Consider the following 18,279-nt stretch of genomic DNA (forward strand, 5'->3'; position numbering starts at 1 on the left):
AGTATACGAATTCATGAGGTATCTGACACCAGGCCCCGCTACTCAGATATTATTTCTCACCCAAGAGATTGCCAACGAGTAAAAGTTTCCGGTATATAGTCTTCATGAGGTCAGGCAATAAGAACAGTAGAGACTATTTGTCCCTACATTAGTAACAGAATTGGCGCCAATAACGTGAGACAGATACGCGAGTTGCCCCGCCTCCAATGTCACATGAGTTTCTTAGTACTGCAGGTTAGAAAATGTTAAGTCTTCCTATTTTCACAGTAGTATATTCCTATTTTCACAGTAGTAGCCCGTGCTTATACTAAAATTAATACGCCTATACTACCGTTCCCAGTAAACTATACTAAATTATAGTATAATACCCTAGTGTATTACGTATTTAGTAAAAAAATATAATATAAGGCTTTAACTTTACGTTTTTTTAGCCTTATTATTAAATATTATAATATTTAATATTATAATTTATATTATAATAGCTTCCTCCTTAGGTAATAACCCCCTTAACCTACCGCTATTATTAAAGCTTTCCTAAGGTATTAGCCTTAATAAAATTAATACCTTTTTTTTATTATTAAATATACTAGTATTAGTAAAAGTATTAACTACTAAAGTTAAAAATAGCTTTAACCTTAAATAATTATAAGTTTATAAATTCTATAATAAAAAAGTAATAATTTAAATTAAAAATAATATTAAGTATCCGCTGCTGTTTTTATATATTAAAAAAATATTATAGCTACTTATATATATACTAAAAGTATTATAATAAACTAAAAATATTATAAAAGTATTATAATAAGTTAAAAAGATTATAAATACTTAATATAATATTATATTACTATTAGTAATATATAATTTATTTAAAAATCTTTTTAGCTTTTTATAAATATTTTATTACTATAATAGTACTACCTTTTATATTAAAAAAAGTATTAATTTATAAGTTATTAATAATATAAAAGTTTAAATTATACCTTTATTTATAATTATACTAATACTTAAGCTTTAAAAAGCACTAAGATTTAATAATCTTTAACTTAATAAATAAAATACCTTTATAAAATTATAGTAATAGTAAAAAAAAGTATTAACTAAAAGTAATTATACTATATTATTTATAATAAGTATAATTATTTATTATTTTTTAACCCTTTAATATATAATATATATTACTAATATACCTTAGCTTAATAATAATAAAAGTAAAACTTAATAAAATACTAGGCCTTACTTATATATAAAATAATAAAAATTTTAAAAAACTTTAATATTACTATTACTAAGCTTACTTTCTTTTATTAGTTAAATATATATAATAATAAACAGAAGATTAAAATTAAGGTACTTAATAGCTTATTAATAACTTAAGTGTAAATTAAGTAACTTAAAGATAATAAGCTTTATTACTATATTAAGTTTAATATTAATAATAAGGTTATAGGTATTTTATAAACTTATCCTTAATTAAAGATAATATAATATTAGTTTTTAAAAGTCTTTAGCCTTAATAATATATATAAAACTAATTAATTTTATATATATCTCTTTAAGGTTATAGATATTATAAATTAGAAGTTAATAGCTAATTTTACCTTTAGCTTTATTAATATAAAGTAAAAAAATAGCTTTTTTTAGCTATATAAATAACTTAAGGAACTTTATTAAAACCTTTATATACTAATGTTAATTATAATAATTATAAATAAAAAAATAGTATTTAAAAATATACTTAAGGCTATATTTTTTAATATTTAATAATAACTATATATATATTATATTAACGCTAATGTTAATATAAAAATTTAATTAAAGTAAAAGAGTAAAGATAGTAGTAGTAATAATAAAGTTAATAATAATAAGCCTAAGGTTATGTCAGAAGCCGGGTTGGTGGAAGAGAGTGAAGAGGGATAAGGGATGATCACAGGTAGCTACACAGCGAATACGCAAGCTTAGGGTAGCGAAGTGACTGTATTTATCTCTGCCTTCCTTAATTCCTTCCCTAGATTTTAGGTCTTTTATAGTGTTATTGCTAAGCTAAGGGCTTCGCAACCCTTAGCTCGCGCCCCTGTAACGTGGCCGGTGCGCGGCCGTTGCGCGACCGCGCCCTCTTTAAATGGGCTCTGACAGGTTACTAAAGGTAATAAAAACCTCTTTAAAGCTTAAGCTTATACTAATAATACTACTATTAAAGTTAATAATAATTTTACTACTTATATTATTAAGTAAAAGATTATTAAATATAGCTATACTACCTTACTATTTATTATTAACCCTTAGTTTTATAAAAGTATATTTTATATTTAAAAGTAAATTATTTATATTAAAGATAAAAATAGCTTTTACTAAGTTGTAACAACAAATGGAAAGGGTGCCAATTGAGCCAATAGACCTGTAAAAAGATCCGCCAATGCTAGCAGCCTAGGCTAGCACTGCCCTTTACAACAGCTTATAGAGTCCTTATTGGAATCCCGTTACATAAGTATAAGTAAAAATAAAAGTAACTTATAATACTAAATAAAACTATATCTTATAATATATTTTAAAAAAATATATACTATAGTAAAAGTAGTAGGCTTACTACTTTATTAAATAATATTATAACTTTAGCTAAAGAATTAATAATTTTATTAAAATAGCTTATAAAAATATAAAATTATTTTTTATTATTAATATAAGTAATCTCTTATACTTTTATAATACTATTACCTTAATATTATAAAAGAAAAAGTAAAATTATAATTAAAAAGTAACTAAAATATAAATATAGTAGTAGTAGTATTTTATTTAGCAGTAGGACTAGCTAAGTAATATTTTAATAATTATTAACTATATTATTATTAATCTCCTTATATAGTAATATTACTTAACTATAGCTATAATACTATTAAACTATAGTTTAATACCTAAGCTATTAAAGCCTTATACTAATAGTTTTATATAGTAATATATATTCCTTTATAATTATATAATTTTTAAAAAGTTAAAAAATAATAAAGCCTTTAGTAAAAAAAATATTTACCTATAATAATAACTAACTAAGCCTTTAGTAAAATTTCTTTTTATTTTCTATAAAAAAGCTATTAATTACTTAATTTTAAAATATTAATAAGCCCTTACTTTAAATTTATAACCTTAATATTATCTAAAACTTTTATAACTAGCCTTACTTTTTAAATAATAAAAAAATAATAATATTATTAATACTAATAACTAATAATAATAAAAATAAAGCTTTATAGCTATAATTATTAAAATTAATATAATAACAGTAGCTTAAGTAAACTTTATAATTATATTACCTTAAGTAATATATAAAGCTAAGTATATACTATAATTTATTATAATTTAAAGTTATAGGCTTATAAAGGTTATTATAAGGCTATAGCTATAGCTATAGCTAAAAAACTTTATTATAAAAAACTATAAATAATTAATTATAAAAAAAAAAGAAAGTATTTATAATATAGTTTATAGTAATTACTACTATTATTAAAAAGGCTAAGGATAAAGATAAAAATAAAAATAAAGCTAAGGACTATATTAAGGTTATCCCAGCTACTTAGCTAAGTAATAATAATATTAATAAACTTACTAATATATAAGGCGTTATATAATTAATTTAAGGTATTAGAAAGTATTAAAGGGTATTAAAATTATATTTTTAAAAGGAATTAATAATTAATAATTATATTAAGTATAATTTTATATAAAGATATTATTTCCTAGTGTATTATATTATATTTTAGTATATAAGTATAGTAATTATAATTTAGGGGGTAACTTTAATATATAGTATAGAGTATTACTGTGAAAATACGAATATACTACTGTGAAAATGGGAAGACTTAAAATGTTTAGTCATTTACAGCGTTCTAGCCGAGACTACCATATAATTCTTCTCTCTATTTGTTGAATGTCATGGGCTATTTCGGGAAATGATGAGTCCAAATGATAACATCGCAGCTTTGAACAACAATTTAAGGCCTGGAGGTCTTGTAACCGTGATTGGTCAAATGCTTAATCATAACAGACTTCTGAGCCCGTGAATTTTTTTAATGGATCTATTGTATACGTATGACACAACTTAAAGGAGCATAAATTGGACTTACAACGTAGTTGGCAATTTGTATCAATATTTACTGTTTGTATGTGCCTTCGAATCTACTTAGATATGTCTGCTTATTTCCAATAGATAAGGAGACATACTTGACGAAATGGACTTGGGGAGTTTTCGGGCTATCAATAATGCTCTATGTCTTCGTATTACTCGCATATGGAGAAATCTGACTTGTCACCATATAATGGCTGAAGTAAAGGGATATGTGCATGCCATGTATGTTTGATCCGAGTAGAAGACCGGACCTACTTTATACAGTGCATCAAATAAATATCTTCATCTTTTTGAACTATGGCTTCAGATCATCCCCAATTCCCGCCATCTCGCTCTCTCTCTTCTTCTTTTTTTTTTTTTGGGGGGGGGGGGGGGGGGGGGGGGGGGGATATGGGAATGGAATGGCTTGGATGCGGTGGTTGGCACCCAACATTTAGTTCCTCTAAGACTTACTTCTAGCTCTTCAGTCGCGCGTTATTTTGTAGCATCTGGTATATCATAAGGTAGTGGCTTACGTACGTTAAACAAACTTGAAGTATTTTTAAACTTTTGGCAATACAACAATCTTGCCTTCCCATAAGAGTTAACTGCTATGCTCTGAAAAATCTTAGCGCTGACTTGGCTTAAAGCTAAGAAAGGCAGGTTTTCGACTGGATGGAATTGATCAGCTGTTGTAATAAGCTAAAATCTGAATATAAATCCGTATGAGGATTTCTCCATTAAGCCATCCTTTTTCTTATGGCTTCTTTGGGAATTTTAGAAAATGTTTTTCCTCGAATGAGCAATATTTTTCCGAGTTAAGGTGCCTTCCATAAAACACGCTTACGCAGGGATTGGCTGTTTTTTGGGGGGGTTCTTAATTAATTTAAAGACTCAACCTTCCTAATTAAGCTTACTTTAGCGCGTGGCGCTCAATGGCAAGGGGGCAGCTTGAAGAAGATGCCAACCGCTCTGAATCCTTCCCATATCTGGTAGCAGACATCCATGCAAACTCGTATTTTCAAAAGCGCCTACGGAGTACGGGGTACTCACAGCTATATAAAGACACTAGCAACTACCTGATTTCTGGCGCCAACTCAGATTCAACCATACACTCTGTACTGCTTGAGACTTTTGCACAAACTTACCACGATGCATTCTTCGACTTTGTTCACACTCCTGGCTACGGGAACTACTTCTCTAGCCTACACCATCCCCGCCAACCTTCAAGCGATATACAATGCTCACAAGGTCTGTATTGCCTGCTACTACTGACTATCATTGCTAACATGAAGATTGCTGTATCAGGCGGGAACTTGTGCCAACCCTCTTTCTGGAACTTCGTCTTCTGGAGCCGTTTTCTGTGGAGATATTCCAAACGCTATTTTCCTCAAGGGAAGCAATGGAAATTATGACAACATGGATGTCGATTGTGATGGTGCCGATGATAAAGTTGGTGATTGCTCCAATGATCCTACTGGATTTGGTGAGACAGCGTTCAAGGACACTGTGCAGTCATACGGCATTTCAGATCTGAACGCCAACATTCATCCATATGTTGTTGTCAACGAGCCGCCCTTTTTCGATGCTCAACATTTCGGTTTGAAGCCATTGAGTGTCATGGCAATTGTTTGCAACAATCAAGTGGTGAGTTTGACTTCTCCCTTTTTTTCTTTTTTTCTTTCCACCTTCTTGAATTTATATAGCGCGTATTCAAAATCCGAAAAGGTTTTACTGACACTATGTTCCTTAGTGGTATGGTGTCTGGGGTGATACCAACACAGAACCAACTACTGGAGAGGCGTCCATTTCTCTTGCTCAATTGTGCTACCCTAATGATCATCTTACCGGCGATAATGGACATGGCCCTAAGGATGTGCTATATATTGGATTCCTCGATCCTACGGCTGTTCCAGGGAAGAACGGCGCCAAGTGGAATGCCAATAATGTTTCAGATTTTGAAGCAAGTATCAAGGCATTGGGTGACAGGTTGGTTCAAGGCCTTGGTACCAACAACGGTGGTGGCGGCACCACCCCTCCCCCCCCTACTTGCTCTTGGGAAGGCCACTGCGCAGGTGCAAGCTGTGGCTCAGATGGTGATTGTTCTGATGATCTCACCTGTAACAGCGGCGTCTGCGGTAGCAGCTCAGGCGGTGGTGGTTCTGCTCCTCCTCCCCCTACTTGCTCTTGGGAGGGTCACTGCCTTGGTGACTCTTGTGGCTCTGATGACGACTGCTCTGATGACTTTGTCTGCAAGAGTGGCAAGTGTTCCGTGGACCAGTAGAAGTCTCGGCTCGGTTCTTTTCTTCTCTCTCTCCTTTGTTCAGACGGAAATATATGTTATGAAATATCTTTGTATTCAGTGTTGAGCATACATCATATATCTGTTGGGTGACCGCAACTTATAATAGCTTACTCTTTATGCTTCCCTGGGTCTTATATACTGGTTCAAGGATTGGCCAGAACGTTATGAATTCTATACACGTACATATATACATATACATACAAATATTTATATACAATATTGAACATTGACTTGCACATATTATTTTTCAAAGATTCTATTACCTCGGTTTGCCAAGAAATGTTGCCCTGTAGCCTTTGGACAATGACAATCAACAGTGAAACGAGACTTCAAAAAGAGAAGAATATGAGCATATAATTATACGTCATTCGGATGTGAAATGCATGGTCTTGGCTATCTAGTCTCATATGTAAACAATCTTGGATGTCGGTAAAAACAAAGTTGTCAGGCGACACCTAAGAGTTGGTCAAAGGCTCTGACTCGATTGAGATCTTCAGGATCTGACTCAGAAAGGGAATTCGGGTTGTTTGTTTAGAAAACAGTTCAATATAGAAACTCTTCAGAAAGTTCGTTTGAACGAACTGCGAATAAGTACTGACAGTTTTGTCTAATTTAAACTAGATTTCGTGATGAAATAAAGATGGCGAGAGCGAAACCGGGTTTGAGATTGTATAGAATTGAATGCAAAACGTATTATGATACCGGTAGACTCCTAGTATCGCAATCAGATATTTGCATGTGCAGATGGATCTTTTGTTGAAAGAATCTGACGCTAGACTGGCCACTGTTGAAGTTCACTCCTTGATTATAAATCTTGGAAATGATAGTTACCCAGAGACAGATGGTCCATTCAGAGTATCTATCACACCCTTCTCTAAAGATATAAAGTCATCCTGTCCGCCCCACCGTTTAAGCGCATGCTTGGCCTGGGCCACATCTGTCGTACCATTAAATCCTCCGGGGTTATCAAGAGCAGCTGGTAGTGCTTTGCCCGGGTCCAGCTGCTGGAGGATCTTCAGGATATCGTTCCAATTGAACTCATATCCCCAAGCTGGAAGGCGTGCCCCTTCGATGGATGGATCAAGAAGAGCTGCGACGTGGAGTAGTGCCACATCGCGGACATCAACAAATATGGCTATTTCATCATTAGTCACCACCACAAAGAATCTATCAATCAAATATGCGATACGAGAAAGAATTGTAAGGGATAGATCATACACGATGGGAAGAACGACATTGGAGCCGCATTGTTGTTATAAATTGACCAAAGCCACGCACTGGTTGACGAATTTGACTTTTCGTGCAGTCGTGGTCCAAATACAGTGCAAACTATGACTGTATTACCCTTGAAAGTGGGTTTATTTTCTTCGAAGAACTTCCAAAAGGCTTGCTCTGCTTCAACTTTGCCTTGAACATAGGCTATCATACCACGATCGGGGGTATAGGGAGGAGGTGCCCAAGCAAGGGCTCGAGCACCTTCATTCCAATTAGTTCCATCAAAATGGAAACCTGGCTGGGCGGGAAGCATAGTTGCAGCGCCGATTGTGGAAGTGTAGACAAACTCTTTCACAGTCTTTTCAGAAGCAGCAGCTATGAGTAAATTCACAACAAACTCTACGGTCTGTGTGACAGTTTCATTTGGATCCGGGTTGAATGTGTTGGGTGTTGCGATATGAACCACACCAGCGATACCTTGAATAGCTTGCTGGATTTGGTACTTGTCGTTGATGTTGTTGAGAATAACTAGTTCCAGCGAGCTATTTGTAGCTTCTTTTGGAAAACTATCCGTCGATAGCCATTCGGCTTTGCCAATATCTCGAACAGTTCCTCGAACTTTGTACCCTCGATGGAGGAGTTGTTTGGTAACATGCGCCCCGATATAGCCAGAGGCACCGGTAACAAGAATTAGAGAACCCTCAGGGAGCGTAGTTTGGATAGACATCTTGGATAAATAGTGATGATAATAAACAACAAGTAGTACTGAAGGCTTAAAATGGAGGAAAAAACTGTGTCTTTATACTAATTCTTCCAGCAGTTGCAACCACGTTACAAAGCCAAAACAAGCAAATAAGAATAGGAATAAGCCTAAAATGTGACGCAAAGAATACACAATAGATAATATGCCTCTTGTAAGCGACGTATGCATTACAATACTACTATTTGCTGATATTATTTGCTAGCTTCGTCCTGTAGCATGTTAAAATTCATGCTTTGGTAGGATTTATCACATATAGCAACAATTTCCGAGACTAAGTTCAACAAAGTCTCCGAACGCAACATCTAATGTAAGCGATATGCTTTGAACAGTAAAAACGGTTTTACTCATAAAATATAGAGCAGAAGTATGGAGTAACAGATAGTAATGTAAAACCTATTGTGCTTAACAGCTAGAAATTAGCTTCTCAAAAGCCTCTCATAAGCCTCTCGGAAGTCTTCTCAGAGAACCAGGCTTTATGACTTATTGGGCCTCTTACACTGATTAAGAATACAACCTTTCATATACCGGCAGTTTAATGAATAACTAGAGAGCTTTTGCGCGGTCAGCAGAGTAATACTTGTCTACTATTTCTGTTAGATATACTCTCTGTCCTTCCTTCATATTCAATTTCTTCTGCACCTGGGACTTGGAGCCTTTCTTGTTATATATATACAATAGAGTATATGTATAGCTAATATAAAAGATACGGAGTTTACTGCCTTTTTTTTATTGAGGAAAAAAAGAAAAAGAACATGATAACCTGTAATTGCCACACTTCAAGCGCAGTATGTGTTCCTACATTGTGGTAGCTCGGCTTAATCGGATATAATGCGGAATGCTCGGGGGCTCGAGTGGGGTGGTGGAATGCAGCCAATCAGCTTCTACCGTCTTTTCCCTCTCTTTTCTCTCCCTTTTTTTCGTTCAATTCCTTCCGAGTTGATAAATTGACTCAGCGCGTACACCCGCCGATTGAAGGAAAGCGTCGGCTTGTGACCCTTGCCCAATTGCTTTCTGTTTGTGCTTTATGCAACGCTTGCCTTTTGTTTTAATACTTCTGCTGTTTCTCTATTCTACCCATAGCGATTCTCTCCCCCATGGACGCCTCAGCGCCTGCAGACCCCTTCTGGGGCCCCCAAACATCCTATCTGAAGTTAGTCTTCCGCTCTCAGAGTCGCCGCAATGAAGTTTGCTAACTCCTACCCCGAATACAGCTTTTGTGAAGAGGTACTATGCGAACGAAACCCGCTTATAAAACGTCAATGGCTGATCTGAAGCATCATGAACAATTTAGGACTATACAATCACGCGATATATTGCAGAGTTCATTAACACACTGAGCAGTCTAGTTTTTGGTAAGATGATCATGTGAATTGTTTCCACAATTGAAGTTAAATTTCGCATTAGTGGTATATGGAGTATACGGTCTGTTGCAACTTCGTAGCAAGAATGCAGATATTTCTCGTTGGGTTCCATACTTTGGGTTGATCGGCGTTGGACTTTGCTCCGCAGGCTACCATATGACTTTAAAATACCATACACAAATGTGTGCGTACACCATGGCCCAAGAACTATCACTATTCTGGGATTCTCTTGCTGAAATATCTTAGCGGACGAGCTATCTATGCATATGTTGCTTACGCCGCTCTTGTTTCGCCTCCTAAGCTTCAAAGCTAGCCCGCAGCGAACCCGGTTGTTGGGAGCGGCTCTTTCAACCATCTTCGTCGTTGTAATGGTCATTCATATGGTCATGGATGAGTTTCTCCTTCATGCTACATCTTTCGGTCTTGGGGTTTACCTCCTTGCAACTTATTCATTGAAGACAATCCAGCAAATCGCAGATCCCCAGATCAAGGCAATTCTTCGAAGCATGGCCCTCTTTGGTTGCTGTAAGTTGCTTCTCACTACAGATTACCTGAAAGCATCGATTAATGTCTGCAGTGAATTTCTTATTCGGGTATTTTGTTTGGTTGATTGATAGATGGGTCTGCAATCTATTAACAGATGCGAAGCACTTTGTTGGATTGCCAATAGCATTTCTCTTGGAGCTGCATGGATGGTATGTGTATCTGTGATAGCCATACTTGATCAGGAAACTTCTGACTTTATCACCTAGGTGGCATGTATTTACGGCTTTTGGTGGTTATATCGCTGTCGTGGTTGTCGATAAGATAACGGCAAATGATGTTTCTGGAAATCCCCTTGAAGGCCTCGCCTGGCCCATTCCGCTTGCCCTGAGCTTTGTCATGCCGGATATCACTGGAGTAGCAAAGCAAGACTAGCTGGCAGTCAAGAGATTTCTCAGTAGTGATTACTGGCCAAAACAAGAACATATTCCTTTGCTGATATATATTGGGGTTTTCAGTAGAAAGAACATCCATCTCTAACAGCATAATGCTGTTATTTCTACGCAGATATGCATCCGATTTCGGGAATCTCATCGTCGGTCAATATGGCACGTTATTGGATAGGTACTTCAGCATGCACTCGGAGTAGATTTAGATCTAGAAGCAAGCCTTTTAACAGTAGTGGACCCGTAAGAACTTTGATCATCAGATAAGATTTACAAATAGTTAGAGTAGCTCTCGGCGTATTGGTAAAAAAAATCCCTCAGAGTTAGGGTTGAAATATCTCCGAATTATGCATTAGTAACGTCGGATATATTTCTCACATTGTCTAATTCTCGATATCAGCAGATCAGATAAGATGTACTTCTCATTTGAGGTAGCAAATAGAATCTTTAGCTATGTACTCCAAATCCATCATGCGATGCAGTTAAACATACAAGCAATGGACCTATACAAAGTTGGTAAGCAATAATGTTATCCGTAATTAGTACAAGGATAGTGCAAGCCATTATAACCGTATATTGATTGATATGGTGGCATCATTATTGAAGTTGGAGCCGTACTCCAATACGATGGTCGATCCACATATATCGTCTTATGGCTATTCAAATCAAGATGCCTTTCTCCGAAATTCGGCGAAATATATCTTTGTTCTCATGTGGGGTTTGGCTTCTATATATTATCGAGACGTGCCGGCCACTTGAGATCTTGTTTGTGCAGTTTTACATATACCTAACTTTATAAGTTTATAGGCCATGGAAGAATCCAAGGTTGACTATAGATTACGGCTGCAGGAAGCTGCGCCTGGTTCAATTGACCATGGTAGCCCTACTGAACCCACGAACATAAACGGACAAGAGCCGATTGAGGCCACCAAATCAACATATGATGCTTCCCCAGTTCTCTTGTCCTTTATATGGTTCGGCATGTTTTTGTTGGCAATTGCTGTGAGTCTAGCTGGACAGACAATAGTGTCTTACCAGCCATACGCTCTTTCCGAATTCAACGCTCATAGCATGCTTTCGGTAATTGGCACAATCCAATACATACTGTGCGTACAGCCGCCGGGTTGGCTAAGCCGTGATACCCCAACTGACAAATTAGATATGCAATTGTTAAGCCAGCACTAGCGAGGGCGGCGAATATATGGGGTCTTCTAGAAGCATTCAGCTTGTCCATCGCGGCGATATTGATTGGATTTGCAATCAACGCAGCTTCTCAGAATCTAGGAGGGTTAGCAGCTGGGCAGATTTTCTATACTATTGGGCAAGTCGGCATACAGTTTTTACAGCAGATCCTGGTAGCCGAAATCACAACATTGGAAAATCGATCTATTCTCGGGAGCCTTATTTTATCCCCTACAATATTCACCTCTTGGATTGGAGCTCCAATTGTCAGTGCTATGGTTCCAGCAAAGTGGAGATGGTAAAGTCATTTCTCAACTAGTATTACCTCTCAACTACGCTAATACTTCTACAACAGGGGATACGGCATGTGGTATGAGTTAATTATGTGCCACCTAACAAATGGAGCCGCAAATTGACATGGAGAATAGGGCCATTATATTTCCAACGATCTCACTACCGCTTCTATTTGCTCTTTGGCAGCAAAAGAAACGGGGCCATATATTGGAGTCTACTGCTACACATGGAAAGCTCGAGAACATTTTCGCGCTCTGGTCTCAATTCGACATTGTGGGACTTATTCTTCTGACGGCCGGCTTAACCCTTATCCTACTCCCGATGACACTGTCAACCACAATTTTCCACTCATGGTCTTCACCCGGGAAAATATCTATGATTACCGTTGGAGGGTGCTGCTTTATCGCCTTCTTAGTGTACGACGTTTACGTTCCAAAGCACCCTATCATTTTGTTGAAGCTAACTAAAAACCGCACTGTCGTGGCGGGCTGCATATTGCAATTTGTTCTGTATCTAAGTTTTTACATATGGGCGCCATATTTCTTCTCATTCCTCATAATTGTCAACAATGAGTCTTCGAAGGCGGCCACAAACATCACTGCAGCACAAACAGTTGCAATCGCTGTTATTGGGCTCCTTGCAGCTTTTCTTGTCAGATTGACTACCACATATAAGTGGGTTATCATGCTGGGCATGACATCAAAGTTGGTCGGAGCGGGATTGATGTTACGATACTCTAACGCTAGAGCAAGCACTGTACAGATTTTATTCGGCCAGCTTGTCTCTGGTGCTGGGACAGGCATGATATCTATCATTGCGCAGACTGCCGTTCAGGCCGCAACACCGCGTCAAGGTACGTGACTTACATATATTCACTTCATCAGCATCAGCACGTTCTAACTGCAAATTTCACCATGAATAGACGTTGCCTCTGTGACAACTCTATACGAAGTCGCTGGTGCCATTGGGGGAGCAGTTGGTAACGCCATCTCCGGTATTGTCTGGACAGCTCTCCTTCTCTCTAGGCTTCGAGCCAATCTACCAGCAACAGCACAATCTGCAGCAGTGGAAATCCAAAACTCTTTCTTAGTGGCCTCATCATATTTACCTGGTAGCTCCGAGAGAATTGCCATTGACAAAAGCTATACTGAAGTAATGCATGTACTTCTTATCGTAGCACTTGCATTACTATCAGTCCCCTTTATCGCCATGTTTGGGATGGAGAACATAAGACTGGAAGAGGAAACTACTGAACAAGAAAGAAAGAAATAGAGAGCGAGCCTTGTTAGAGGTACTTTATGTTAGGTAAAACTTAGTCTTTGTTGGAAACAACAGTAGTGGAAATAGTTTACAAGAAACTCAACGTTTGAGGACGTCGGTCAGCATTGTTTCTAAAAATAAAAGCTTTATTCGCTTGTTTTCTGATCATCTATCCTCCCAATTTATTTGCTGAGCTATCGCAATATTAATTTTGACTAGCATTGCATTTGTAACAACTTACAACTTGTCCTATACCATCACCAGGTTAAAGTCGCTTACGCTGTATACGAACTAATCAGAGTGTTTCTGACAGGGGCATTGAAACAGTTTAAACATTGTACCTTGTGTACTCTCGCGCTAATTTTACACTTATCTTTTTGTCTAAGCGTTATTTTGTTAGATAATTCAATCTTTTGGCAATGAAATGCTTATATTAACTAGCTGTCTTAATTATTCCAAGAATGCAATAGAAGTGAACTTGTAGATTTGGCTGATTTCCCCGGAACTAGGCAACACATTAACCTGTTAGGCCAACACACGCTTTCTACCTTTTGTGAAGCCCATACGTTTAGACGTGCTGCTACGAGCATGTAGTTACACCATTGAGAGTATCCATTTGGCAGAAGTTGTTATTATTATTGCATGGACTGCTCGTCTGTAAGAAATGGACATCAGTAAAAGTTCTTGAAGCCTTAGTTGAAATTCAAGATGAAGAAAAATTACTTACAGGGCAGTCCGACCAAGTACCTGTAAAAACGCCTCCGGTTCCAATAAAATGACAGCTTCCAGCGTTGAAGGCACCGCCAAAGAAGCATTGTCCTGTTTGCGATGCAGCAAGAACTGTAGGCATAAAGAAAATTGCCGACACGATAAAATTGATAGAGAACATGTTGAAATTGGTTATTGAAGTAGAAGAGATCGAAACACTTTTTCTTCTGGGAGAAAGAATAAATAGTTACTGAGTTTTGTAAGTTGAACTTAACGTTTTAATACACTGGTAATGGACAAGCCAATAAATAACAAGCTGATGAGTTCCTTGTTATATACTCCCAATTACAGGTACCCAGCCTGTACCTGAAAATGCCGATCGTATTGTTGCATCCAATTCTGCTAGTTTAGAACATACAATACACCGCTACTTCAACACCCCCCATTTAACTGTAAGCTTATTGTTACATTTAGTTTTATTAGTTTAGAACTTGTCTTATACCCACTCCTTTGTTTGCAACTGAGTTTATTGTTACATTCAGTCTTGTTAACTCACAATTCATGGCAAACCGGCAACAAATTAACCCGTACGTAATAATACCTTTGGAGTCATTAGACACCCAGTCTAAGCTACTTAGACCTGATTTAATGTAATTGAGAATCGCTTGATTTGAATACTTTGGACAAATGTCTTTTTCGTAACCAGACAGTTTCGTTTATCTTTTTTAAAGGACTATTAGTAATATAAACCAGCTGGATCTTAACTATGGATCGATTGATGGACATGTCTGCTTCAACATACTGGGAGTAATCTCACAAACACGTTGTCAGAAATCCCCAATTTGACCAATGTAATAACTGCTTATCTCAGAAGCCTCTCTATGTGGAAGGCCGAACAGTCCGGACCTTCCAGCTGACGTTTCAGAAAAAGACTACGACAAAGGGGTAAGACAATTTGACTACGTACTTGGCTGGAAGGGCTACGTGGCCTTCCAGAACTAGTGGAGGACACAAGCCCATGTGCTCTCTCCCTCTCCCTTTAACTAACACACCCATAAACACGCACTGAAAACCTCTTTGTTCAGAAGACACGTAGCGAACGCGGGTCTGACCCCGCGGCTCCTACCGACCTAGTGCCCGGATGAGGACTTTGTAACTAGCTTACGCAGTGATTGTTAATAATAAGACGAACAAAAAAACAAACACAAGCCCCTCTATAAGTCATATCTTGTCGGTGTAGTTGTAATAAGCAGAACAGATGCTTTACTTTTTGCGACTACTACATGGTTCACATGTTGCAAGTTACTTGCCAATGACTGTAAAGTGAGCTCTTCTTTCTGGCAATTAAACATTTTTTTCAGGGAAATAAACCTACCAGAACTAGTGGCATGCGCAAAAAGAAAAAAAATTTGCTCCATAGTTGTTTCAGTAGTATCTAGCGAGAGATATATTACAGTACACACCTCAGCTCCACATTCAAGGGACAATTAGTTAGTGCAGCTTTTGGAGTTATACGTAATTCATTTACCTTGTCCTTGGTAGTTTTCGTATCAGCAGCCATTACCTTGGCTATGGCCGCAGCCGGTTTCGCATCGCCTTTAGCCACTGTGGATGTTTGTGGTAGACGCTGGTCGGCCGTTGACTTGTCGTGTAGTAGTTCCTGCGGAGGTTCTTCGCTTTTGTATAAGCATCGCCAAAGGTTGCGTTGTTCGTTAAGTGATCTTTTGATCTTAAAGTGAATGCATAATCCAATTTCGAGGATTATCTCTGCCTTTTATAGGCTGACAGAACGATCTCATCTGGCGTGGTTGGGCCATTGAATGATAGCTTCCAGGCTTGAAGCTTGCGCAGTTCTTGGACCATGTTATTCGGGCATTTTTGCTCAATTGACGTTTGATCATGAAGCTTTATCGGCCACACTTTGTGGCCTGAATCTTCAAGGTTTGACTTGGTCGGCTGTGTCGAGCAGATTGAGCTACGGATTGATTCTAGATGCCGAACCAAATGCTAGGGCCTAGCCTTCCTCTGAACCAACTATTACAGCTTTCCTGACCTTCTTGGTTCTAAATATAACCTCCATACGTAATTCATAAAATTTTAATTACCAACAATCGACCATATAAGTACATGAAAGAAGACCTTTATCGGCTTTATTTATCTAATCGGAATAAAGCGACCTAGAAATGCACTAATTCCGAGTCTATACAACACGTATTAGCTAAAGGGATCCTCTGTTTATTCAGGCTTATACATGAACTGACAAATCATGCTCCTAGATTAGTCAAACTTTTACAAAGACTTCATATGCTTATGACTATGAACACAATATGAGCTTCAATGTTCCTAAAGCTAATATAAAGAGATGTCTTCTCAGCCATGTATATTCGAGATATGCGGTATTCTAATTCCATATACCTAACCGCATTGTATTATTATATACCTTCTTCGACATGGATTTCTATTTCATTCCAGATACATGTGCTCTAGCAGTCCATATCGCTTGCCATGAAGCCAACATTCCACTCCAACTTCGTGAGATTGAACGATCGCCTACGGGTCTGAGAATCAAAACCACAACAGCAATTCCATCTGATTACATGTCTCTGAATCCCAAGCAAAAAGTACCAGCTATGGGGCTTCCAAATGGAAGTATCTTGACGGAAACTCAAGCTATTCTTCAATACATTGCATGGGAGCTTGCTCCTGCAGCGCACAATGGGGACCTTCTTCCCAAGAGCGGATTGGAGCGTTGGAGAGCTCTCGAGTTACTCAATTTTATTACGACAGAGATCCACAAAGCATTCTCACCGTTGTTTAATCCCGATATGTCATCAAAACATCGCGAGCGGGCCATTAAGGACTTGGGTCGGGCTTTCACAATATTGCAGGATACTTTGGGTGAAAAGGAATTCCTCATTGGGCAGGAAATTAGTGTGCTAGACTGCTACGCTTGGACTTTGCTCTCATGGACAAGGGTTTTCGATGATGTTGACTTAGCCGAATGGCCCTCCTTGGTACGATATCGCCAAAAGATCTTACAAAGACCAAGTGTTCAAAAGGCATTGGAAGAAGAACGGCTTGTTTTTGTATTCTAGCTATCAATCATTTCGGAGTGGTACACTGTTCTAGATGATACCTAGATGATATGGACGGCTCTGTGCTTGCGTCATTTGGAGGACAGTTTTGTAGATCAATAGTGCAGTATGGTAAACTCCGAATGCCACAAATTAAACGCCCGTAACCAAGTATGGGCAACAGAATAGCAGGCAGATCTTTTATGGTACTTCTCCTTTGTGGTTGTGACTAATGGCTAGGCCAAGCAATAATATGCGATTCAAGTGATTTTCGACCATAGTTTCCGCCTGCCTGGAAAGAACTGGATTTCTAAAATGCCTCTATCTCGGCATTTATTAAATTTAGTACTATCCTCATGTAACAAGGTTACCAATTGACTTGGATTGGCCGCATGCTATACTACAGCGCGAACGATCGTTCTCGACCATATATCCATTTTAGAATTTCAGCTTTAATGATGTTCATATTCATCTTACCAGCCAACCTTCACATACATCACAACGATTATGTTGACAGATGAATTCACTTTCAGCGGGGTCTAGAGATTGTGTTGAAACATCCAATTATCGCTCGTTCCATTGGGCCAAATTAAACAGTTATTATTCCAGCGTCGATGGGTATCCTCCATCAATTAATCTAAATCTTCTTCTCTCTATTATTTTGGTCATTTGCGCCTCCATCATGCCTCCGTACACTAGGGGAGTACTCTGTAGCTGGCGCTTATTCGTGAGTACCTCTGCTAGCTTAGTTGAGCTGGCTGATGGGGCTTGTGCTTTGAAACGTCCAATAGCGGCTCCATCTGTACACAAAGCTTCCAACTGTAGAAAAGGCTTTCATCTGTAGAAAAGGCTTGCTCTAAAAGAGGCCGAGGTCAAATATATAGGTATCTCAGATGAGATCAATTTATCCCCTCCGAATGGACAAAAGTTATAGTAACTTCAATACGTATCGCCTTTCCAACACTGAGGGTCATGTGCGCCCATGAAAGTCCCATCTTACTGGGTATTAGCCGTGGTATTGGCGCTAGCATTTATAAGATGGGCCATTGCTTTGCAACAATTCCTCTGAGCTTTATCGCGTCCTTCTTTAGG

The 18,279-nt window shown here is 37.6% G+C and overlaps 5 protein-coding genes across 5 annotated transcripts; 4 read left to right on the top strand and 1 right to left on the bottom strand.

The window, feature by feature from the left end:
* Window positions 1-5,248: 5,248 nt before the first annotated feature.
* M431DRAFT_515691 (glycoside hydrolase family 75 protein) lies at window positions 5,249-6,528 on the top strand (the record flags this gene model as incomplete). The annotated part of the gene is made up of 3 exons (XM_024920276.1): window positions 5,249-5,347; window positions 5,405-5,743; window positions 5,850-6,528. 3 exons carry the CDS (start codon window positions 5,249-5,251, stop codon window positions 6,378-6,380), a joined length of 969 nt encoding a protein of 322 aa, XP_024778142.1. The 3' UTR covers window positions 6,381-6,528.
* A 700-nt stretch (window positions 6,529-7,228) lies between these two features.
* Window positions 7,229-8,343, bottom strand: M431DRAFT_490096 (hypothetical protein; the record flags this gene model as incomplete). Its single annotated transcript, XM_024916759.1, has 2 exons — window positions 7,229-7,536; window positions 7,620-8,343. 2 exons carry the CDS (start codon window positions 8,341-8,343, stop codon window positions 7,229-7,231), a joined length of 1,032 nt encoding a protein of 343 aa, XP_024778143.1.
* Window positions 8,344-9,332: 989 nt separating this feature from the next.
* Window positions 9,333-11,012, top strand: M431DRAFT_132890 (hypothetical protein). The gene is made up of 7 exons (XM_024912490.1): window positions 9,333-9,529; window positions 9,591-9,603; window positions 9,671-9,731; window positions 9,784-9,924; window positions 9,987-10,265; window positions 10,318-10,435; window positions 10,493-11,012. Exons 1-7 carry the CDS (start codon window positions 9,474-9,476, stop codon window positions 10,656-10,658), a joined length of 834 nt encoding a protein of 277 aa, XP_024778144.1. The 5' UTR covers window positions 9,333-9,473; the 3' UTR covers window positions 10,659-11,012.
* Window positions 11,013-11,479: 467 nt separating this feature from the next.
* M431DRAFT_75375 (hypothetical protein) lies at window positions 11,480-13,417 on the top strand (the record flags this gene model as incomplete). The annotated part of the gene is made up of 5 exons (XM_024922329.1): window positions 11,480-11,775; window positions 11,829-12,149; window positions 12,207-12,221; window positions 12,280-12,998; window positions 13,068-13,417. 5 exons carry the CDS (start codon window positions 11,480-11,482, stop codon window positions 13,415-13,417), a joined length of 1,701 nt encoding a protein of 566 aa, XP_024778145.1.
* Window positions 13,418-16,563: 3,146 nt separating this feature from the next.
* M431DRAFT_76952 (hypothetical protein) lies at window positions 16,564-17,208 on the top strand (the record flags this gene model as incomplete). The annotated part of the gene is made up of 1 exon (XM_024922518.1): window positions 16,564-17,208. The coding sequence occupies one exon, from the start codon at window positions 16,564-16,566 to the stop codon at window positions 17,206-17,208; it is 645 nt and encodes a 214-aa protein (XP_024778146.1).
* Between the last annotated feature and the right edge of the window lie 1,071 nt (window positions 17,209-18,279).

This window comes from Trichoderma harzianum, assembly GCF_003025095.1.
Source record: "Trichoderma harzianum CBS 226.95 unplaced genomic scaffold M431scaffold_2, whole genome shotgun sequence".
In the NCBI taxonomy this organism is placed as follows: Eukaryota; Fungi; Ascomycota; class Sordariomycetes; order Hypocreales; family Hypocreaceae; genus Trichoderma; species Trichoderma harzianum.